Source organism: Hippichthys cyanospilos, chromosome 21 (genome assembly GCF_059441005.1).
Source record: "Hippichthys cyanospilos isolate Australia breed blue-spotted pipefish chromosome 21, RoL_Hcya_1.0, whole genome shotgun sequence".
Classification (NCBI taxonomy): domain Eukaryota; kingdom Metazoa; phylum Chordata; class Actinopteri; order Syngnathiformes; family Syngnathidae; genus Hippichthys; species Hippichthys cyanospilos.
Window position 1 is genome coordinate 5277189 of NC_142389.1, and position 25312 is coordinate 5302500.

A 25312-nucleotide genomic window follows, 5' to 3' on the forward strand; every position below is an offset into this window, starting at 1 on the left:
TCTGTTTTAGACTAAGCTGTAACTCATATAAGCGCTGTAAAAAAACAACAGTTGATTTGAAAGTGAAAGTTGATTTATATTGCATCTTTGTTGTGTTAATGTTAAAATGGATAGAGTTTTACGTATACTTATACAATTTTTATGGATAATAATCTTATTTATAGAGCGTTGGATGGAGGGGGCAAAACATTTTCTCTTTCTTTTGTATAAAAAGTTGCTAAATGCCACTAGAATCTTTCACATTATTACTACGATTGGTATACTCGCTGCGTTTTTCTGAAAAGCCGTGGGACGCATTGTCCCAACGGGAGTGAAAGGGTTAAACGTTTTCGCAATCAGCCATCACAGTGATTATCATTCATTTGGGATAATCAACACCTGCATTAAGAAACCACGGCCAATTAAGTGGCGGGATGTGAGCACTTGTTTACTCACCTTAAATGACCTTTTGTTTTGCTTGAAAATTGCCTCTCATTAGCCGGAAGAAATGAAATATCTTTTGATGGCCTCAACACGCCCAAAAGCCAAGCAGTTTTTGCACGCTGGTGAGGTCTTAAGTACTGTATCATTATACACCCCCCCCCCCCCCCCACACACACACACACACACACACACACACACTTGCCACGCCGACCATAAATAATATTATCTAAAAAAGTTGTAAAAATCAACGTTAGCTACTTTTTTTACAGCATTTATACATGTTAAAGGTTTGTCTGGGCCAGGGTTGTCAAACATACGGCCCACGGGCCAGTTCTGGCCCACAAATGGGTTTAATCTGGCCTGCAAGATGATTTTGTAAAGTATAAAAGTGAGCTGAATGTTTTACTCTTTTGGAAAGTAATGAAAAAATACTCATGAATTTGAAGTTGCTGCTTTAAAATAATATGAATATATATTATAATTTCATTGGTTGGCCCACTTGGAATATATTTTCCTCGCAAGATAATATGAGTTTGAAACCCCTGTTCTCGGCAGAAAAAAAATCCAAGTGCCTGAAAAAAATGCTGCCAATCCAATTTTACCACAATTATACTTAACATGGCAAAAACAAATCCTTTTCCCTGGGGTCATCCGCGCCCCCCAGGGGGCCCACCCCACTATTTGAGAAACACTGCACTAATAGAACAGTGCATTCATATAAAACGTAACAAAATAAAAACCTTTTGCAAAGAAGCATTAAGTTGATAAGTTAAAATTAATTTGCTCTTAATTTGAAAAGAAAAAGGTACTGTCCCTGTCGTATTATTGAATTAGGGCTGCTGATAAATGCAAAAACTCCTACTCACAAAATCATGTCCAATCCGTTGAGGTTTACATCAAATACATTTCACATCAAAGAGACAGCATTTAAACAAGGCACTAGGGAGCTGAAATTTCACCCAGATTTTGACATGTCAGAGTTCAAAATGACACGCCCACTTGGTAATATGTGATGTTGAGATTTCGAGGAATTGTTTTTTCCTCATTCAGCCAATCAGTACAAATTCAGTAGAAATGTAAGTAATAAGAGATCTCACAAAAAAAAAATTCTCAAAGTCTCACAATGAACAGGGAGAAGAAGTCGGCCGAGTGAACTTTATCCACTTCTCAAGCTTATTTCTTGTCGCCATTTAATATTGGTGATGTATGATGTCAAAATTTCAAACATCAACTGATTTCATCAGTCATGGTAAACGTAAATAAAAAAAATAAAAAAAATCCCAACCATTTTCATAGCCAGCCTTGAACAGGAAGTCACCCATTTTGATTATAATGGGTCTCAATGCCTTCAGCTTCAATGACCCCTGTTCTCTACACAAAAATCCCTCAGCACATTCGGTTCTTTACATGCGTTGCTAAACCATCATCGCAACCCGAATTTCATAATCAGAGGCGGGCGTGTGCAATGCTAATGACAGGAAACACTTGAGGGCCATTGTTGGGAAAAGAAAAGCGCTGCGAGCGGCAGCAACGCGTCCCGCCGAGCTCGCGTTGACTAACAATGCGCGGCGACTCAGGTAGCCGGCGAAGGCGGTGACGCGGCCCGTGTAAATACGCGGCGGCCTTGTTTGGGGATCGGAGCGTAATGACAGGGCGATACGACAACCCTCGTTTGTGTCGCTGCGCCAAAGGGACTCAAGCGCTTCTCCTGTAATCCTTCCAAGTTGAGAGGCAAGGCAGAAGGAAAGTGAAAACAAGCTTCTGCAGCAGAAATGGAGGACGGAGTGTTTACATGGCGGTGAAGGAAAGGCTAATTACAGAGGAGTCTTCAAACGACATGTTCGGTTTTGAAATTAATTTTCTAGTATTGAGAATGGATATGGAATTAATCTGAGGAGTCGCGCTTCGGTTAGGCGCAAATCAACATTTGGCTGCTGGGAACGTAAACCACGCTAATGTTAGCTTGCCTAAGCTCGAGATTCTAGAAGAAGTAAAAGAACCTTTGAAGGTTTCTTTTTTTGGTTTTTGTTTTTTATCGAAAACGTTTTTTTCCAAACTGCCTGATTTCAGCAACATCATGCTTTCAAGACACGTTTAGAAATAAAAGCAGCACCAACATATTTTCAACAAAACACAGATTGTTAGAATACGGCACCAACACAACAGTGACATGCCTGAATTTGAGTGCCTCCTGGCGGCGAGTAAACTAGCAGTTCAAACTCAAAATGAGTACTTTGATAACGTCTTCTTGTTGATTTTTGTTTTTTAAATTGATCATTTCTTGGGATGTTTAATCAATTGTTAGTATTGATTGTCACGATTTCCATCCTGTGCTGTCCCATTTCTTTTCAGCATCTGGAAAAAAATGTGAAAAAACATCTATGGCATTGAATGAGTTAATAAGATATTGATAATCAAAATAAATATATGTACATTATTTTACAAATTTATGGACTTTCTGGCCTTACAAGGCAAAATCTCAGTTTTGAACTCGATTCCGGGAATACTTAAGTATTAAATCTATGCATAAGTATCTCTAGAAAACCGTGAAAATGCGTCTCTGGCATTGAAAGAGTTAAAAAGATATTGATCATCAAACTAACTAAATATATGTACATTATTTTACAAATTTCGTGACTTTTTGGGCTCGTAAGGCAAAATCTCAGTTTTGAACTCGATTCCAGGAATACTTAAGTATTAAATCGATACATAAGTATCTCTTAAAAACCATGGAAATATGTCTCTGGCATTGAAAGACTTAAAAAGATATTGATAATCAAAATAACTAAATATATGTACATTATTTTACAAATTTCAGGACTTTTTGGGTTCTCAAGGCAAGATCTCAGTTTTGAACTCGATTCCAGGAATACTTAAGTATTAAATCAATCAATCAAAGTATCTCTTAAAAACCGTGGAAATACGTCTCTGGCATTGAATGAGTTAAAAAGATATTGATCGTCAAAATAACTAAATATATGTACATTATTTTACAAATTTCGGGACTTTTTGGACTCACAAGGCAAAGCTCAGTTTTGAACTCGATTCCGGGAATACTTAAGTATTAAATCAATCAATCAAAGTATCTCTTAAAAACCGTGGAAATACGTCTCTGGCATTGAATGAGATAAAAAGATATTGATCATCAAAATAACTAAACATATGTACAATATTTTTCAAATTTCGAGACTTTTTGGGTCCTCAAGGCAAAATCTCAGTTTTGAACTCGATCCCGGGAACGACACGGACGGCGTTCCAACACTTCCCTCCATCGCCTTCGCTCAGCGCGAGCGCTGATTGTTTTGACGAAGGCAAAACTTTGAATCGCTCCGCTTAAGTCTTTTAAAGGAGAGAATGCAGCAAGACCTCGGGGGTAACACAACAGATGGCAGATAAACAGTCTGCATTTTACTCAATCCTCCTGCAGGGATCACTGAGAGTGCAAGTCGATGACATCATCTAATGACTTTGGTTTAGAGGGGAAAAAAAAAACATACATTATTCATACGGACTGTCACGTTCCCTTACGTACATTTTTCATCTTATTTTCCACGGAAGGGGGTCACGCTTTGAGGTGAATTATGTTTATGTGTTTATAAAAAAAAAAAAAAGATCACGGGTTTGTCTCAGGGCGGCCGAGTTTGGTCCAACTCTACATTTTGATTCCATATTTTATAGGCTCTTCAATTATAAATGTCGGCCATGCCCGACGAGCAATCTCGCCATTGTGCCGGGAAGCTTTTCCGCCGCGATTCCGTTTGATTGCGGCGCAAATAACAATTACGTCGGCGCACCCACTCATCCTCTCATCTTCCCACCTCAGCCGGAGAAAACAATTGGACCGCGCCAGGGCCCCGCAAGGGATGAGCGCTTTTCCCTCCGAATACAAACGCATTATTTGCGCTGACCCGCTCCACATCCAATCGTCTGCAATTAGCATATATATATATATATATATATATATATATATATATATATATATATATATATATATATATATATATACGTGTATGTCTATTTCTGCGTTTTGCCGCGCTGCTTTGGCGCTTTTTCAGCTAAGGGCAAATTATATAAATGTGTGAAAATGGAGATCGCTGTATATAAATGTTCAATAAAATGAAACATGGACGAGGTGGTCATGGTTGCAATCCATCAAAGCCACTTTTACAATTACTGTAAATGTGTAAAATGCGTCCCCTTAAAAGTGTTTTATTTTCTGTGCGCCCGATAATGTGGTCCCCGATTTGCTGGTATGGTTTATTAAAGCGCGAGTTTTTTTTGTTTTTTTTTTGATAAACACTGTCATTGTTGGAAAAAAAAAGCCTTAAAATCAGTGATTATTAATTTTTCACCTAGTCTTTGTACACTTATTTTAATTATTCCACTTTGAAACTTTTTGGGGGTGGAAAAATTACATGTTTATTCGTTGACAAAAAAACAAATACAAATACAGCAATAAAATTAAAAAAATACAAACTTTATCTAGTGTTGGATCTGGCATTACTAAAAAAATACCACATTATTCCAATAACTCTTCAAATCATTTTCATAATAAAAATAAAAATGCTAAAATCAGTGATGTTATGAATTGTTAATCCAGCAAAGGCCTCAAAAAAATATTTCAATTATTCCACTTGAAATTTTTGGGGGTGGAAAATTGTTCATTGATTAAAAGCAATGATTGTTCTGAAAAAAAAAACCAGCATGTAAAATATTAAGAAATACAAAATTTACACCAAATGTTAAATCTGGTCTTATTGAAAAGATATATGTCAAAAGCAATACAAAAAATAATTATTCCAATAAGTATTTTAACTTTTTATAATATGAACCATTTATGGTCCCTGAAGGGTTTAGTGTGTATTTATAGTGTGAACACTACCTTTGCTCCAAAAATAAAAATACTAAAATCAGTGATGTTATGAATTAATCTAGCAAAATCCCTTGGTATTATTTATTAAATAATTTTAATTTTTGAATTTTTTTGAGGTGGAAAAATGACATATTTTGTATTTGTTCATTGACCAAAAGCAGTTTTTTGTGGTCAATAAATGGCATGAAATCATTTTTTTTTTATTCTTACAAATTTCATATTTATAGTTACATATATATAGTTATATAGTATATAGTTAGTTTTATGTGATGAAGGTAAAAAAAAAAATATGATTGTATCATTTGTTTAAACACTATTACGGTTTCAACGTTGACCAAATTTTCGGGTGTCTCATGTGTTTACAGACTGAGGAATATAAATGAATAAAGATTCAAAAGTGTGAATGCTTTGAAATGGAATGGATGAAAGTAAGTTTAAGCGTTTTGGACATCTAATAGACCCGTCGCTTTGAGTGGCAAAAAAAATAAAAAATTGGCGTCACTCCCATCTAAACGTGTTTTCATAAGAATCATTTCCTGGTGTTTTTCCTTGCTGATGTTGCTCGGCCGCCTTTGAATGCCACGGCGAATAAAACGTCCCGTCAAGCAGAAGTATGGAAAAATGAACCCGCCGGCCGTGTGGCCGCCGGCCGCATTATCCATGTCAACGGACGCCGAAACCAGGACGGCAGCTCGGCTTGCATCGGGGGGGGGGGGGGGGGGGGGGGGGGGGGGGCTCTTCGCTTAATGGTTCCATACACGCGTTTGGCTCGGCGTTATTGCGGTTTGTTCACGGCTCGCTTGGGGAGAAATCATGCAATGAGCATGGATGTGGCAGATGCTTCCCAAGCATGACTAAATCAGAAGCACATGCTACATTATTAGATTCTGCTTGACAGCCTTTTAATGATATTTGCTTCAGTTTCTGCCTGGGTATTTTAGTGGGAATATTTACTGTAGGTTTTCATCAGGTCATCTCCATTGGTGATATGGTTATCACTTTTACCTACGCTGTTTTTCCAAGATATTGCCCATGACATTTCGGTAACGCTCCCCATACCCGGTTGATGCAGCCATTCTACAATATCGCTGATAGAATCTTACTGGCTTCCTTGTAGTGGAAATATCTGTTGGTGGCAGTAATGCATCATTAAGCTGGCTTGCCAACTACCAATGCAGAAAAACAAGGAAGAACAGTGCATTAGCTAAGTAACATTTAAGTAACATTTAAGTTTTAAGTTTTTTTCAGCTCACATGCCCATATATGGAATATTCAAAAATTGTGTATATATATATATATATATATATATATATATATGTATATCCATATACATAATGTATACATTTCATATATATGTATACATAATATATACATACACAAATACATACATGTATATCTAAATATATACGCATACATATATGTATAGTGTATATACATATCCATATATACATGCACATATGCATATACATATACGCATAATGTATACATTTCATATATATGTATGCATAATATATACATACACAAATACATACATGTATATCTACATATACATACTACATATACATACAACTACATATACATACATATACGTGAATATATAAGTATTGAGATGTTAATGAAATTATTGAAAGTTATATACATGTATCAATCAAAATAGTTTAATACAAACCAGAAAAAATGACATTCCTGCAATTAAAAAAAAAATAAAAAAATAGATTGATGGCATCAAATATCAAGGTACTATGTTTCAGTGCTGTGTTTTTCATGTAAACAAGTCGATTTATCCTCAAGAACCTGCGGGAAGTCGCGCTTCTCGGACCGGTCTCTCATTGGACATCTGAGAAGCAGGGGGCGTGGCCTGTGTCTGTGGGCGTTTAACAAAATCAGCCACCACGCCGACACCCGCACTCATTACCTACAGATCTGCGTGGCTGACACAATCTCGGCTCGTTCATTTCCAACCGCTCTGAGAATCTTTTTTTTCTCGAGTTTTTTTTCCCCCTTTTCAAACTGTGATTTAATCGTTTTTGTGAGCTGAAAGTTTGTTTTCTCCGCAATCCTACTTGAGCGTGCGTGCGTGTGTGTGAGTGTGTGTGTGTGCGTGTCCACCTCAGCGTGGTCCAACATGGATTTGCTTTGGATTGCGGGCTTGCTGGTGTGCGTATGCGCCCGCTTGGTTTCATCCGAGCGCCACAGCGTCTTCTGGAACGGCACAAACCAAAAGTAAGTCCACTCGACATGCACCGTTTACACGCTGCAACTTTTTTTTTTTCACCCCCTCGGACACCCCATTTTTGCATCACCTCCTCTTTGCACATGCAATGAATTTGAGATGCGAGCAATTTGGCTGCTGTTGTTATGATAATGCAAAAAAGCTGTAGGGAGCCTCCTCCGTCCCCCCCTCCCCCCTTTTCACTCCCATTTTTGAACCTGTTATTATTATGGCCCATTTTAATCCGTTGCGCAATGTGTGATTAGCGCGGCTAGTGCATGAAAAGCAAAGTTTGGAGGGGAGAAAGCTGCTTAAAAAGTCAGCCATGTGTGCTGGAGTTGACACGATAAGGTCCTTGAAAGAGCTTCCGCTTGATTGATTTTGCGTCAAAGTTGGGATTTTTTTTTTTTTGTGCTGTCGCCACGCAACATGCGAGGCTTTCTGCATAATTATGGGGTTGTGTCTACATAATGTGGCTGCTCGTAGTTCTTATCAGGTTAAGCTCAAATAACATTGCTTAAAGTCGAGTATTTATGTCAATATTTGCCTTTATAGTAAGCAAAAAATACGTGCTTTGCATGCATTATTTTTACGTTTCTTACTGATCACGTAGTACACTTTATTTATAATTGTGTAAACATGATACGACTCTACAAACCTAGATTTGTGTTTGTATTAGTACTTTAAAGATTGATTTTCAGTTACAATAACACATGGTTTAATCTAATAAAGCAGGAGATTTTGTGTATTAAGTATCTAAAGCACAGGTGTGAAATTCCAGGCCCGGGGGGCCAAATCCGGCCCGCTACCTCATCTTATGTGGCCCGTGAAATAGGGCTGCACAATTATGGCCAAAATAATAATCATGATTATTTTTGGTCAATTTTGAAATCGTAATTATTCATCATGTTTGGTTAAACATGTTTATTTATTGCCCTTTTTTTAACAAGCAGTATATAAATAAGGCCTCATGGCTTGATAATTACAAAAATAATAATTAAATAAAGTAAATCATAACTAAAACAAATTCACCCGCCCCAAAGCATGGCAAAAATTTGGCACACAGGGCAACGCAGCTAACTTACTTGCTGTGTAAACCAATGAAAAAAATGAAGTCTCTTTCATATTTAATTTTAAGCAAATTCTAATCAATTAACAGTCAAAGAGAGATTTTCGGTCATTTCAAACTGAATTTATTCCAATTTTTTCGTATTTTTCAAAATGTGTCTGAATTGACAGCCAGCACGGAAATATTTGGAATCAGGTGAGAAGCTCAATGCCTTTTCACACTGGTAAATGATATAGTAGGGTGAGAAAAGCAGACACTTTGTCATGCAAACATGTGGGAAACATTGCCCCCTGGTGGTGGATGACAAAGTGCTTGATTTGACTTGGGGAAACAATAATTTTTATGTTTCCAATCCCACCCTGGAACTTTTTTACTGGCGTGTTTTTTTTTTTTTTTTTTTAACTTAGTGTTTACGTTCATGAAATGAAATGCTACTAGAGCACAGGTGTCAAACTCAAGGCCCAGGGGCCAAATTTGGCTCGCCACATTTTATGTGGCCCGCGAAAGTAAATCACGTAAATTTTAATCACCCAAGTTGAGATTTCGCACATTTTTGTTTGTTTGTTTTCTTACACTAAGTTCAACAATAATTCAACTTATATCCTTCTGATTTCAAAACTACTAAGCCATCAATTTGTAGCCATCAATTTCGGCCCGTGACAAAAATTAGTTTGACACCCCTGTACTAGAGAATATCTAACATAGTGTCTGGAAACTGTGGATTATTTTGCGCGCGCATGACTTTAAATATGCAACATGCCTTTTTTGACGGTAATTATGTGTCATTTTGGACTATAGTGTTTACATTCATGAGTCGGACTACCGCCAGGGTTCCAATGTTTTTGTACGTTCTCATAATTAACATGTTCGGCTGGACTAGCGGTGCTAAAACGGGATTGTTGTGTAGGGCAGTAACCGTACGACACACGGTATGTTTTTTGTCAGTATAATGGCATGTGCATGCCGTCTGGCGTTTGACTTTATACACAAGGATTATTTTGCCGCCATTTCTCTGACAAAGTGCAGCAATCGCTTCGAGATAATGATGTGCACGTGTGTCACTGCGGCGCTTCATATTTTCACCGTTACGAATCTGACTCATAACATGGTGAAATATCTTTTGCAATATCCTCTTTAGTTGACAGCCCCTCCTAAGCTTCAAATCGAGGGATATCACTGGAAGAGAGAGAGAGTGGGGGGGGGGGGTCGTTGCTGTCAGGTTGAAGCGAGGGCGGTCATATTTCAGGTGACGGGGCGAGCAATAATGGCGGGCGACAGAGAGCGAGTGGGTAACTGGAGGCCTGCCCGGTGGGTCACGCTCTTGTGAATCGGGGGGGTTGACAAGGTTAGTGGGGGGTGAAATCGGAACCCAAACGGTCCGAGTTGAGGGCTGCTCACTCAATTAGAGTGGGGGTCAATTAGAGCTGCGGGGAGTAAACAAACATCTTCCCGGGGTTTCACAAACTTTGCTAGCTAGCCAAGCCCTCTGATGGAAGCTAATAGCAACATGTGTATTGCTACAATCATCCTATGGTTATCGGATTAGCTCATATGTTGGCATGCTAACCAGCTAGCTTATTAGCCTTTCTAAGACACCCGGTTCTTTGTTTGCTTCATAATCTGCTTTATTATTTAAGTCAAAATCACCCAACACTAAGACTCGTTTTTGAGGGTCAGGACTTGCTTTTAGAGTATAGGTGTGAATTGGGTTAGGGTTGAGTATAGTGTCATCGTTATCATTTCTGTTTGTTAAGGGCTAGGAAATGTGTTATGTCAATGAGATGTCCCCACTTTAACAGAAAACAACCTTTGTGTGTGTGTGTTAGCATGGTGGGTAACTAGCTTTGTGTCTTTGCCAATGATTTTTTAGCATATCTGCCAAATAATTTAAAGTTAAGTAGATTTTAGCTATATATCCAACTTGCTAACGTAAGTTTACAGATTCTAGATGTTCAACTTTAGATAAGTACTAACTAATCTCTTTAAAAGACCTATTAGCGTTGGGAAATTCCAATTTCTTCTAGTCTAGCTACCTTGCTAGATTATCTTCAGTTTTCTGTCTTTGAACAATGTAGTTTGCTTTTAAAAATGAAAAAAAAAATTACACAATGTAATTGCGTAATTATTGTAGCAATCAACCATTACAAGGTTAATTTCATATGTATGGGAAGGCATGTTCACAAAAAGACACCCGAGTTCACCGCTTTTTCCGGAGAGGCGAATGCCTTTCCGTGAAAATGTGAATCGAGTCCCAGCTGGATTTTGTTTAGCTTGTGTGACGGTAATCTGTCGCCCATTTGCAACTGGTTATTTTTATTTTCCTGGATGACTGCGCTCGTGTAATCCTTCGCATTCGCAGAAACTCCCCCAAAGTTTTAATTTGTCGCTTTTATCCGATCCGGCAATCGCGTCGCCCCTCTGACCTGTTATTTGATACAGTGTGTTGCAGTTTAATGCTCCCCCGCCTCCTCCCCGGCGGATGGTTTCATCCACGAGCATTAGACCCGGCATCTATCTTAACTCAAGCGCGGGGGACCTTTTCTCTATCGGTCCTCCGAGACTTCTTCCGTCCGTCTGTTTACATCGGTATGTCACTATCAAAGTATCCTAGCTCACTAGCTTCTTTAGTATTTCTTGTACCTCGACATCTCTATAGACACGCGCATTTCCACTTGTTCGTTTGAGAGGCGCAGCTGCCCGGCCGACCGCAAATTGCGCGCTTGGACGCCGTCGCCGACTTCCAAGGTCGAGGCCGGCTTAATGACTACTTTTGTTTCGGGGCGAAATCCTGAATAGTTTCCGCACTTCCTGACCTTTTTATGACGCCAGCGTGCAAAGCTCTTTGTTGGACCAGGAACTTTTTAGTCAGCGGGCACTTGTTGCTTCCCAGAAAGAGCCTGACCAATGTGTGTGTGAGAGTGTGTGGCATGCATGTACAAGTAGATAGGAGTGACTCACCCATTCTCATACACATTAACACACCGAAGCCTTTCCGAGCCCTCTGGACCGTACAGTGTGAAGCAATAATCGGCTCTTTGGCAGTTGTTTTTTTTTTTTCTTGCTGACAGCACATGAGGAGACCTCCTCCTCTTTGTACCTGTCTCTCCTTCACCCCAGAAACCTCCTGTGACCTTCTCCACTTGGCTAGCTTCACTTTTTTTGTTTTTCCATTAGCTGCTGCAGTCTCCAGTTTTGCGCTAGCTAGCATAGCATAATTGGACTAGCAATTGACCTTACTGCGTGAAAACTAAAGTAAATTTTCATGATACTTGTATTTGGCTAGCCATTTATCTAAGAATGAAGCTAGATCTTCAAAAAACAATCAAAATCTAAAACAAAATGTAACTTTTTTTGATTTAGCATGTACAGGTCAGTCATGTGTAGTCAAATCGGGCAGAAACAGCTCCTGTCCTTCTCTTATTGACCATCTTCACTTTTTTTTTTTACTTTCCACTAGCTGCTGCAGTCTCCAGTTTTGCCAAATACCTTGTGCTAGCTCTCCAACTACGTAGCAAACTAGCTAGCTAACTAGGCCTAGCTAATAAACTACTGAAGTTCTAATAATCAGACTCGCAATTATTGACCTTACTGCGACAAAACTAAATATTCATGATACCAGCACTTGGCTAGCCATTAATCTAAGAGTGTTTCTAGATCTTTAACTAAATGCAGAAAGTCATGCGTTGTTGTAGCAAATTAGCTAGCTAACTAGTAGCTAATGAGCAACTTGAAATTCTCTTACTAGAGATTGCAAAGGACGTCCAGATCCCGGTCTATGATTGGAAATTGGGCCCAATCACGACATTTTTAGCTGATAATCGTTGGGGAAAAGGGTCTGAGTTTGGAAAATTCCATGTGATTTTGTTTGTTTGTTTGTTTTTCATTTTTTAAGGGCTCGAAAATTACACAGCTATTTCCAAAAGAAGATATTGCCCAAAAAGACAAATATATATTTAAAAAATATATTTAAGTGTACACAACATGGCTAGTTTTAGGCTAGAAAACAAAAACACAAACGTGTTCCTCCTCAACCAAATCTAACTTTCATGGATTTGGCATCTACAGCCCAGTCATGTGTAGTCAATTCTGGCAGAGGTCTGCAATCCACTTCATAATGTTATCTTCATGTTCTTGCGGTATCAGCTCAAACAAGGGAGTTATTCCAGGTATGTTTCACCCCTGTGAGGGATTAACTTGGCATTTAACCACTCAATATGGACGTTGTTTTGGCCTGGCTCCCCATACAAATTAGCGAGCGGTCTTCACGGTGCGCCCCAGAAAGAGAATGCTAACCGGCGCGACTGATTAGAGGTCAGGGGTCGCCTTGTGATGAAGTGGCCCGGGCCTCTATCAATCTGTCAGTCATCCTGGCGCGGCGGTGGTCCTTGAATGCGGGGCCGCCACTCAGGGTCCCCGCCCTCTGGGAAAGTCTCATTCTACGGGCCCCTTTTTTTTGCCAGCTTTTTTATCTGAACCTTACAAGCTGCCCCTTTTCAGGCTATTATTTCCTTGGTAGTTTGTAAGAGAAGGGGAAGGAGGGAAGCCTTATAAGAGGTGTGGAATTTTCTTAGCGTTTTCTTGGCACCCGTAGTGATCAGTCACAAGGCACTTTCCCCCCTCCCGGAAGGCTTTGCTCTCGTTTTTCAAACTACCGTGCTCTGAAAAGCCACTCTAGTACCCCTGGGCAAATCTTCTTGTACGTCTGTGAATTCTTCATGAGTGTCTGGCTGAGGTAGAGGCGCAGATGGCCCAGGACCCAAAAATCTATGAATACAAAAAAACACTTATTTGACTAAAATGGACGAATAGGTGCTCCTGTGCCTGGGTAAGACCTCATTTCTTAAAGGGGAAGTCAACCCCCAAATTTGTTTTACAATAATATGTTCTATCAAGTCCAATTAGTCCCCTACCCTTCTCTTTTTTCCTTTTTGCTTCCATTTCTATATTTAACTGATACATTGGGTGTACTGTATTAACTCTTTCAGTGCCATGGACGAGAATTTTCACCCTTTTAAAATACTTACGTTGTGCTCCAATGACGAGAGTTTTCGTTAAATGTTTTTTTGTTGTTGTTGTTTTATTTTAATGAAAGGGTAGCCAACACCCTTGACTAGTGCTTATTTTAATAAGTAAATTGAGCACTGTAGTTATGAACTCTGACCACTGGATGGCAGTCTTGCTCACGTTGAGGAAGAAAGCCATACGTGCTACACATACATTACATACTTGTAATTCTAATTCAAGAATGGAAGTCAATCTTTCATATGATACCACCCACGTTACATAGACTCGGCCTTGAAAGAAGAGTGAAAATGCTAAAAATAGGCTGTCATTCTAGGGGTTTCCTTTTCCGATAATGCTTGGCAACTGAAGAGGTAAAAGGTGCATGCTATAACATACGCTTCGCAATAAAAGGGAAAGTAACTTATGTTCTATGGTTTATCCTTGCTAGCATACTTACTGTATGTAATGCTCTGGTTGGTTTATTGCTTCCAGCAACGTACTAATTGATATCCTCTGATTGGTTCATCGCTGCTAGCGTATATACTAAACATATTACATTGATTTATCCCTGCTAGCATACGTACTGTGCGTTATTCTCCCTGTGTCAGTGGATAATGGTCCAGCGGAGGCCTTGCTAAAGTCGCACAACATTTTTACAGATTTTGGGTGTCGGTTCACACGCTAGGCCCATCGTATTCTACGCCGCACTTTCGATTTCTGAGAAAATTAAAGGCTTTTATTTGCGCCTTTTGGTACGTAAAATACGGTAATGATTTTGATCGACCTCCAATCTTGATGGAGTCTTGACTCACTCCCGGTTCTACAGTCGCGCTTCTAAGGCGCCCATCGAGCGGGAATGCAGTGTGAAAGCAGTTATAGATAAGAAATTTGCGTGATTTCCCAGTAGCCCGAAGCTACACTCTTCCAAAACACGTGCCGTCATTTCAATTTCGCTCTCAACTACCCCCATTTCCCTCGTTCCCAGTTCAGGCAGAAATTTCGCAAGACTATCCCTAACTTTCACCCGTATTGTCCGCCTCATTCGGCTTAATCTGCCCCCGCAATCTGCCCGATAAATTCAATCTGGGTTGGAGCTTGTCAAACGGATGTAATCGCGTCTTCTGGGTTGATGTACGTCGTTGTTTTTCGGAATCTCGCCGGCGAGTGAATCAGGCCAAAGGTTGTTTCCTCGTCGCCGGCTTACTGTTTAGCCGTAGCAAAGTCTGCTACGTGTTTCCCCCGCGAGGTGCCTGCCTCGGCTTTCCGTTCACGTCTTTTTCCCGGGAAAAGTGCGTATCCTGTCTGCGGCATAAACAATGGTAGTTCTCACACGTCTTGCTCAGCACGAGTCCATAAAGGAGTCAAGCGACTGTTTCCCAGGCTGTTTAAACCCCTGCCATAGATTAGCAGTGATTCATAGACGTCGATTGTTTTGTTTTTTTTTAAGACGGATACGCTATTGTCGAGCCGCGAGGGCCATCTGGAATCAACCCTCTCTTACTGTCAGATCTGCCTCGTCTCTATTCGGGATCCTGAGTGTCTCCTTGTTGGCTGACACCCCCCCTGCCCATCCTTTTGTCTTTTCCTTATCTAGGCACCAGACTTCCCCTTCTGGCTCGGTCCCACACAGCAAGTAGCGAGAAGAAGGGGCTCGGCTCGTAAACAGCCGCGTGATTGCGCCGCTAATCTCGTATTAGCCAGACGGGGGGGGGGGGGGCAGATATTATCTTGTTTTGTTGCGTAAATATGAGACATTGTTTCATTTATTGTGAAAACGTGCAGCATTGTGCTTCTGTACCCCTTTGGCCAAGTGTATCTTCACCATCTGGAAGTCAGAGGTACTCCGGCTACATTGTAGACTGGGAATGGAAGTCAGTCATTAGGGATGAAAAGGTTTATGGTTGACCCATAAAACCTCGTTGGATTTATTACTGTTAGTATTACAGTGACGGTCTGGTGGATGAGTTGAAGTTCAGGGTTTGAGTTGTGGATCTGGCCTTTCTGGCCGTTTGCGTTGGTTGACCTTGGTACGCCCGGCATCCTCCAACATTCCAAAACATGCAGACTCGAAATTGACCATGTGACCGTGACTGATCATCTGTGGATGTGCCCTGTGATTGGTTGGAGACCAGTCAGAGTGTATCCCACGGCTGGCACAAAGTCAGCCGATAATGGGTTCGTATGAAATATAAAATATTGTCAAAATAAAGCTACAAATCCCAACACCGAACTTTCTGCCAGACAAGGACAATTCTTACAAAATGATTAAACAAACAAAAACCTCATTATAGTTAAACCAAGTTCACCAGAATATCAAAATAACACCTGTTCAAATGTTACTTTGTTTTTATTTCAAACAGAAAAGGTACAGTGTTACCAGGGCCAGCAGAATCTCTTTTCTAGTTTGCTGAAAATGTAAATAAAATTTACTGAAGTTGCGACTGTTTTAAAATGATCTATTACCGGCATTATCCGCCAAATATCGGCACCTATAATTCTTTCTATCGTGATGATTAGCTTTGCTATCGTATTTAGCGTTTCACATTACTGTCTCTATGATGGCTTCTTTTAGTATTCTAAGACACAACATTTTAGTTCGCATCAGTAGCTAACAAATTCACGCTAGGAAATCTGATCATTCTGTCGTTGTCTCTTGTTTGAACACTGTGGCTAGAAGCTATAGCATGGGTAGCTAACTGTTTGGACTTGTACGTTTGTCATCCCATTCCAAATATCAATGCCTGTAATCCTTTATATCGTGATAATTAGCGTTACTTTCGTATTTAGCGTCTCATATACCCATTTCTGTAGGAGGCTTCTGGTAGTAACCTGCGGGACAACATGTTAGTTAGCATCAGTAGCTAACAAATTGAAGCTATTAAATCCAGTCATTCTGTCCTTGACTCTTTTTAGAATACTGCTGATTTTAGCAATAGCATGGGTAGCTAACTCTTTAGACTGTTTATATATATATATATATATATATATATATATATATATATATATATATGACATGTTCCTTTTTAATACCTTGAATTCTTCCCTCAGGAAATCATGACGCCGCAGGCTCAGTATTTGTTTGTCAGAAGAGCAACAGTGAGCAAGTTTTTTGTTGCGCCAAATCGACTCTGCGAAATCAATGCATTTGCTTCTTGAGCAATGTGATGTCAGCGCTGACCTTTTCCGCCGCAAACCCTTTTTGTAAGATACAAATGTCTGCCGGGACAGTATGTGACTCCGTTGCAAAAGAGCATGCGTATCCATCTAAGCCCCCGCAGAGCCGGTGGAATCAACCAATTATTTCGCCGCCATCCCCAAAGCTTTGACTTGGCCTATTTGCGCCCAAGTCTCAGGCGGAATAACTGATGAACCCATCAGACAAAGGTGCAATGACAGAGAAAGACGATTGAAATTGATCGTAGGAAGTCACACAAAGAGCGTCCGGCGGAATATCACGTTCAAAAGGAAGTCAAAAGAGCGTATTTGTTCCCATGGCGACCGGCAGGCACATACCCACGTCACATTGGGTGTTCCGTTCGCCTTAGCAAACAGTGGGCAGGAGAAAGTTACATTTTTGGAATACCGGCCCGGTCGACTTGCGATTGGCTCAGGCGGTCTGGCGTGGGGGGGTGCTGGGGTCGGGGTTGACACGACGGGGCGGGTGGAGGGATCTTGCGTGCTTATGGAGTGATGAAAGGGGGACAGCGAGTGGGAGGAGGTGAGTGGCAGTGATTGATGAAGACCAGTTACACGGCCTTCGGGATAGCGCCGCTTTTCTTCTCTCTGACACTGAGCCCTTCACGCTGAGGTTATTTGCCCGCATAAAAACAAATAAATAACACTTTTTGCTTTTTGGTTACATGAGCTTTCAAAAAAAAAAAAAAATATATATATATATATATATATATTAGGGATGTTGCGCACGTTTCTCAGATCAATGACAGTACAAATACTTACCACTAGTCACCAATACCACGAGTACATTTGATTCACAAAATTTGACGCTTTTTTTTTTCTAAACAGCCTATCTATTTCAATAATGCATTTTTTTAATTTGAAAAAAAAATCAATGCTAATTACAGAATGTATGTATGTGGTACGGGCCAATAGGAGGGGACTACTTGGTGAAAATGCTGATTTTACGGTTGAGCGAAAAAAGGATGAAAAAACAAGAAGCGATGTCAAAGGTAGTGAAACGGTTTTCGACGAAATTTACCGTCTTGAAGCACAAAATACAGGACAAAACTGAATGTTTTTTCTCCAAATTGGGGTTCCCACAGCTGTGGAGTTGAAAAACTTGAAGAAACAAAACGAAATTTCCTCCTTTTTGGCTTTTTGTTTCATTCTGTAAAAGCACAAACAAACAAATTGTAAATTCCACCAAGTTACCCAATTTTATTAGCCTCTTTTTACTTACTTAGCATTAGTAAGTTTTATATTTTTTATAGTGACGTTACAGCATTCCATGTAAACAAAGATCGGTTTGTAAAAAAAAAGGTCACTGTCTGAACGTCGCCACCTACTGGCCTGGCATGTGTATAGCACTGATTCGCTTGTTTTTTTTTTTTTCAACAAGGATTGTTTTCACTTGGTTGTTGTTGCGTAAGCGTACCCTCGGTCAGTTTACCGTACCCCGATTTGGGCCTTACTGGTCCACTTTAAGCCCAACCCGCCCCTCGGCATTAAGCAGGGTCTGGTGCCACTCAATGGACTGAGCCTGGCTTCTGGTCCAGCCAGTAATCCAAGCTCGGTTGAGACGATTAGGTGGTCCCCCTTCACCCCCCACCTACATTCCGGGTTCACTCATCCGCAATGTAGGCCAGTCACCTTTTAAATCACATTAGTGATGTGTGTAAAAGCCCGGGGATGAAAACAATCGTGTTTGTGCGGTCGGCGGCTTTCAGATGAATAAAAAATAAGAATCGATCCGGTTCGCCCCGGGGGATTCGAGTCCCCTCGCGAAACCCTCCGTCGCTGACTTAGCGGTTGTCCGAGATTTTTTTTTTTTCCCTTATCCCGCCGACATTCCGTCAAGTGCCAGAAAGGCGAGATGAGAAGCTAACGGACGGATGAAAGAAGGTGAAGAAGAAAGCCCGACACCGGCCGGAGAGATTAAAGCGGAGAGATTAGAACTCGCATGAAGAACGCCCAGTAAATCAGGAATTCCTTTTAGCTTACACACTGCAAAAAACTTGAAGCCAAGCAGGATTAAATATCTCAAACTGTAGCAACATATTATTAGCATGATAACATAACAGGAAAAAAAATAGCCAAGGAGTCCAGTTGCTTTCATTTAACTTTTACAGACTACTTTGACCTAGACGACTGATAAACTGTACAGACATAAAGAAGAAAACATTTTGAGCAAGCACATTTTTTTCAGCCTAAGTTGAAAATGCATAAGCTATTATGCTATCAGGCTAATGACATGCTTGGGCTTTGTCTGCCGGGGGATTTCTTCTCGCACAGCAGTTTTGGTGGAAGAGCATTTATCTTCTTCCAAACATTTTTGTAATTAAATTATGTTAATAGAATTTATTGACATTATTGCTAGGAAGAAAATGTATCTTGAAATTCCAAATGATTCTATAAATTTAGCCTAGCTCGCTAGCTTTAGTTGCTTGTTGTAGGAAATCTTCCCAAGCCAAATTTTCCCAGTTGGGCCATTAGGTTTTTTTAAATGATATGTTTGTGTATTTTTCCAATAATTTTGATCCTTTTTTGTTGTTTTATGTAATTATATACAAGTGTATATTTCTAACATTTTTCACTCCATTTGTCTAAGATGCATCAGTGTATTTCTTGTTATTCAACCAATTTTTTGGTTGTTTTCTTAAAGGGTATAATTGTGTATTTTTCACCTTTTGTTCCCCAAAATTATATATGTATAATTGTAATGTTTTTAAACAATTTTTGCAGTTTTGCTCAATTATATAATAGTGTATATGTTTAATGTTTTTACAGACTTGTACAGTTTTCCAAAATTATATAATTGTGTTTATTTTTATTGTTTTTTTTTTGTTTTCAAACAATTTTTTGCACTTTTTCCCAAATTATAGAATATATATTTCTAATATGTTTAACCAATTTTTGTAGTACTCTTTTAACCCATTTTTGCAGTTCTCCAAAATGATATAATATTGCATATATCTAATGTTTTGAACACATTTTTAGCAGATTTCTTAAATTATATAATTGTCTGTATTTTTGTTTTCAACCCATTTTTTTGCACTTTTTTTCCAAATTATATAACAGCGTATATTTTTGATGAATTTAACCAAATTTGCAGTATTCTTAAATGATATAATAGAGTATATTTCATTTTTTATCCCATTTTTTACAGTTTTCTTGTCACAGATGATATTTCCATTTTTAACTCATTTTTTGCAGATTTCTTTTTGTCCATAGGCTATTTTTAATGTTTCTTTAAAACTATTTTTTAGCAGCGTGTCTATTTCCAGTTATGCACTTGACCACCTGACATTACTTGCGCTTTATTATGCAGCTTATCAGGGCAGACACACACACACACAAACACACACACGCAGAGTGAGGGGCTTTACTGACACACATTTGTTAGCTTAAACCCTTTGGCGAAAAGCTAAGCCGCCCCTTTTGAAGTGCGCTACCCCGATCAGTTAATTAAGCCGATGATGCGGACTGGTTCAATGGTGAGGTGTTACGGGGGAGAACAAAAGGCAGTGGGATAATTAAACCTATTTGCTGTTAATAAAAGGGGGAGGCGGGGTGGCGAGTCAGCCTCCCCCTGGTGTTGAGTCAACGTATGAAACAGTGGCGATTGAAAACTCACTCCACAGAAGTCCCACAGAGGGAAACTTCAAAAGCCATCTTCAAACTTAAGCTCTTTGACCCCCTCATCCCCCTGCAGGCCTCTACCCCCCACCCTACCTTTTTTTTTTTTTCCACAGCCTAAAGGGACAGGGAAGTGGGCATAATTACCCCCCTCTAGGGCAACTTTAATGCCCTTTTTTTTGTTTTTGTCTTTTAATTGCACCACCCTTCGATTCAACACATTAGGACCATACTGCAGCCTGTTGGAAAGCAGACATGGCGGGGGGGGGGGGGGGGGGGGGGGGGGGGGGGTGTTGTTTGTGTTCATTATTTGCAGAGGTGGGGTTGGAGGGAATGATAACCTTGTCAGACAAGAGCGTTTGCTCAATGGTGCTATCGATTGGGCCGGGATTGAAAGCGCCGGCGGTTCCAACACTCCGATGGGGTAAACAGAGCGTGGCGGATAAGTGGCACCGAGGCCGGGGCGAAAAGGATCATTACCGCGTCGCGGCTTAAGTTTGCTACACCTATCATCAACGCGGCCGAGTCTCAGGCCAGCTAATCTGCTCATCGGGCGTGAAGGGAGCGCAGTCAAGCGGCCGCGCGGAACTCCGAGTCCGGGGGCCCCCCGAGCGTCGGTTGGAGCCGCGGCGTCTGTGGCGCTCCGCCGAGGGGGCAACCCTCGGGAGACCTCTGGCAACTAAACAAAAACACAAGCTAACGAGACACAGGAGCCGCTCGCGCTTTGATGGCCCTTCCAGGAATCTGGAGCGTGTCACACAGGCGCAAAGGCTGGCCGCCACCTTGGACGGCCTGCGAAGAAAAATGGGAGAAGAAAAACAGGAGGAAAGAAATAGGATATTTTTGAAGAGGTGGATGAATCACATTCAGACATGATAAACAACGGTTATCAAAACAGTTAACCAAATAAATGTAATATGCACTCATTTTGCAAACCATACACATTGCATTTTTTCCCCTGATTTTGTCAATGCTAATATTTTTTTTACTTCAACCGCTGACATTGTACACTGGCATCAGTTGTGTCCATATACACGTAGTTTCAATTAACACCCACAAAAAATTGAAAAATGTTCCGGTCTGTTTTTGCGGTCTGTGACGTGATGATGACATTTTAAGACATAGCTATTAACTGATCTCTACCGCCACCTACTGTCTTGAGGTGAAACACAAGTCAACAAATAATTTTCTGTTGGCTGAAATAGTTTGATCGCAGCTCAACGGAATGTTGCAAAAATGGCAGGAAAATCGATGTAATAAATCCTATTAAAATGCATCTCAAAAATTATAATTATAATGGTTTTGTATGGTCCAAAATTTGGGCAATTATTATTTTTGCACACAAAATCTCACACGTCCACCTGCAATCACAAAGAAATGTCAGAAGCGTTGAATTTTCAAATTTAACATGTTTTAATCATCTACTGGAAATTTCAGCTCCCTCGTCTTTTTTTCTCTCATTGATTTTTATGATATCGTAAAAAAAATCTAAAGAATTTCCATAATTTGTATCATAATGCCACAACGGTTAAGTTGCTCAAGTAAATTTTTTAAATTCAGTTGATTTGCGTGTGGAAAGTATTTTGAAAAGGTGTATGCAAAATCCTGGCATTTCAACAGGGGTGCGCAGAGTTTTTATAACTACGGTATCCAAACCGTCAAATGAATAAGATTGATGGCACCTATTAGGGACGGTGAAATGGTCTGTCGGCTACCATGTTGGATCACTCCCTTTGAGGTTTTATCTCTTTTCAGACTTGTCCAAACACCCGGGGACTCATTTTGAGTCCCCAAGCCCGATTCAGACGTCTCCAAAATCCCTTTTAAGATCTAAATAGCGCCATTAAATGTCTCTCCTCGCTGGAGCGTTGACAAGCTGTCCGACGCTATTCATTGCAAGAGCAACAGAAAGCAATACCGGTGGCCCGTTCCCGGTGCGTGTTGAGTAAATATTTAAAGTCTGTCCAACTTGTCCACCCTGGGGGACCCCCCCCCCCCCCCCCCCCCCCCCACCCCCCCGGGGTGATCCGGTACAGTAGGAAACCGGTAAACTGATAGGCACGGCTCGCCAAGGGAAAGTGGGAGGTGTGTGTGTGTGTGAGGGCTTATTTTGTGGTGGCTCCTGCTTGAGGTTGTTGATAGATGGGGCTCGGTGGGAAAAGCGCGAGGCTCCACTTCCTGGCCGCTGACAGATGACGGACTGTGGGAGGAAAAGCCGCACTCTCTCCATCAATGCGAAGGAGGAATCCCCGAATACCTCCCGTGACAAATCCACGCCGATAAACACATAATATCTCAACGGGAAGTCGGCAAATACTCCCAGAATGGTTTTACCTTACCCGCTTTGGACGCAGATACTTTTGTCTCCTTTGGAGGCAGGAAGCGGAGTTGACGTCGTAAAAGTGGGTGGAGGAGTCCAGGGGGAGGCAGACAGTCTGACTCTTCGTCTTCTCGCCGGCCCTGATGGGAACGAGAGGCGGGAGACGTGTGCTTTTTGAATCTAGAGAAAGAGTTAAATCCCATAAATGCTTGCTAGCTTAATGCTAACATGGAAAAATAATGTAGCAACAGCATATATTCTTCATCCTCATTTCGTGTTAGCTTTTATACTTTTTCATTTTATTAATAACAATAGACTGTCAACTCCATGTGTCTAGCATGTCCACAGTAATGAGTCTATTTTGTATAAATTTACTCAGTAGTTAATAATTGCCCTCACAAGAAGCTCAGCAATAGTATTAGCTAGCTTAGTCAAATAACGTGCTAGCTAATAGGTCTAAGTCTTCGTATGTTCGAAGTGTAGTATTTGGACATAGAGAAAGAGTTAAACCTCATAAATGGACTAGAATGCCGTTAAGGTTATGCTAAAATCCGCTAGCTCAATGCTAACACAACAGGAAACGGCGGTGGCAGGCTAACAAGTACCTTTTAAGTAGCGGTGTGCTAATGGTTTAAGCAATGAATATTTGGACACAAAAAGATAATGTAGCAATAGCATTTTTTACATTCTTTTTAATATTGTTAATAATAATGTTATATAAATGTATTGGGTATTTAAATATTTGCCGTAACGTGAACCTCAGCAATAGTATTAACTAGCTTTGACTAAATAACACGCGGGATAATAGTGACATGCTAATTCTTGTCGCCTGATCAAAGTCAAAGTCAAAGTTTGCATAATGAGAGGCGGGGACATGTGATATTTGGACCACGAGAAAGGATTAAACCTCATAAATGTTATGTTGAAGTGTGCTAGCCTAATGCTAACAGACAATAGGAAACGCCTTTGACAGGCTAATCAGAAGCTTCTTAGGTGTAAAAGATAAGGCCCGTGGGCCGCTTCTGGCCTGCAAACAGGTTTAATCCGGCCCATGAGATGATTTCGTACGTAAATTATAAAAATGAGCTGATTTTTCTTTGTTTTTTCTTGATAGTATTGTAAATGTTTTATGACAAATAGTAATGTTGTGTTTATTTTGAACTGTATGAAAAGAATAATATAGTGAAGTTGTTGTTTTACAGTTACATAAATACATACCATGATTTTAATGGTCCGGCCCACTAAATTTTTCATCACTTATAATATGTCTTAATTTGCGAATATTGTCCAGAAATGTTGACGTCGCATATAACTTTATGATCTTTGCCACTGCAAAAAAAACGGACAAATGTCACAAGGTGCCTTTTGGCAGGTTCCTGTGGGACGACTACGCGGTGGAGGTGCGGCTCAACGACTACCTGGACATCGTGTGCCCGCACTACCCGCAGGGCGAGATTCCGCTGCTGGACGCCGAGCGCTACGTGCTCTACATGGTGGAGCGCGAGGACTACGAGTCGTGCAAACCGCAGTCGTACGACCAGATGCGCTGGGAGTGCGGGCACCCTTTTGCGCCGCACGGGCCCGAGAAATTCTCCGAGAAGTTCCAGCGCTTCACCCCGTTCACTCTCGGGAAGGAGTTCCGACAAGGAGAAAGCTACTATTATATCTGTGAGTGGCCGTTTTCTCTTTATCAAAAAAGAAGAAAAAATGAAGTGGGTCTGATTGCGATCAAATTGGGGGACAAAATTATTAAAATAGCGCAATTGAGGAAAACAAACACAGCACAAAAAAGTCAAATACATCAAAAGTCAAATCCATAATTTTTTGAGTTTTGTTTTAAATAAATTGCTGTAAATTATGTTTCAGATTCAATGGGGGACAAATCAAATCAAGTAAACAATGAACTTATCCTAGGTTTTTGTGCAAAATGCCTAAACAATAGAATTTTTTCATTTAAATTAATTAAAAAAACAAAATGAGCAAATACACAACATTTTATAAAAGAAAATTAAATATAAATTGTTGGAAATTATAATATTTAAAATTCAATGGAAATGAAAAAAAAATGCAAAAACTTACATCTATCCTAAAACTAAGTGTGGAAAAAACAAAAATATAATTTTTTCCTGTCTTAAAAAAATTAACAAAAATTTTAAAATAAGGTTACCGATTTTAAAAATTAGAATACGTAAAAATCAAAACATAACAATATGGGTCAAGGGGGGAAAAAACTGTTGACTTGCCCTTATATTTAACTTAACATTATATTCTTACATGTAAAAATGTAACCGTTTTTATCATTTTTTTTAAATTGATTAATCGCGATTATAAAATCGCTTCAAAAATACCAACAACAAAAAAAAAATCTACCCTAGAGTTACCCTAAAACTAAGATTTTCAATGATACCAAAAAAAACAAAGCAACAATAGCCAATTGTGATATTATTTACATTGTAAAACCATACTGAACAAATACTCTAATGACAGTCTTTTTTTTTTTTTTTTGGGGGGGGGGGGGTCTCTAATTGTCACCATCCTTCCTTGAAAGGAGGCTGAAAATTTGTCAGGCCACCCCACAAATTTCCGTCTGCGCCCCTA

The 25312-nt window shown here is 40.1% G+C and overlaps 1 protein-coding gene across 1 annotated transcript in view; it reads left to right on the forward strand.

Annotated features, from left to right (window-relative positions):
• The first annotated feature begins 7205 nt into the window (after positions 1-7205).
• The window catches only part of LOC148406265 (ephrin-A1-like), a 19771-nt gene continuing 1664 nt past the window's right edge, over positions 7206-25312 (forward strand). The window contains exons 1-2 of the mRNA XM_088405684.1: positions 7206-7519; positions 24087-24382. Coding sequence (XP_088261810.1) covers positions 7422-7519; positions 24087-24382 — 394 coding nt within the window. The 5' untranslated portion in view covers positions 7206-7421. The remainder of the gene's footprint in view (positions 7520-24086; positions 24383-25312) is intronic.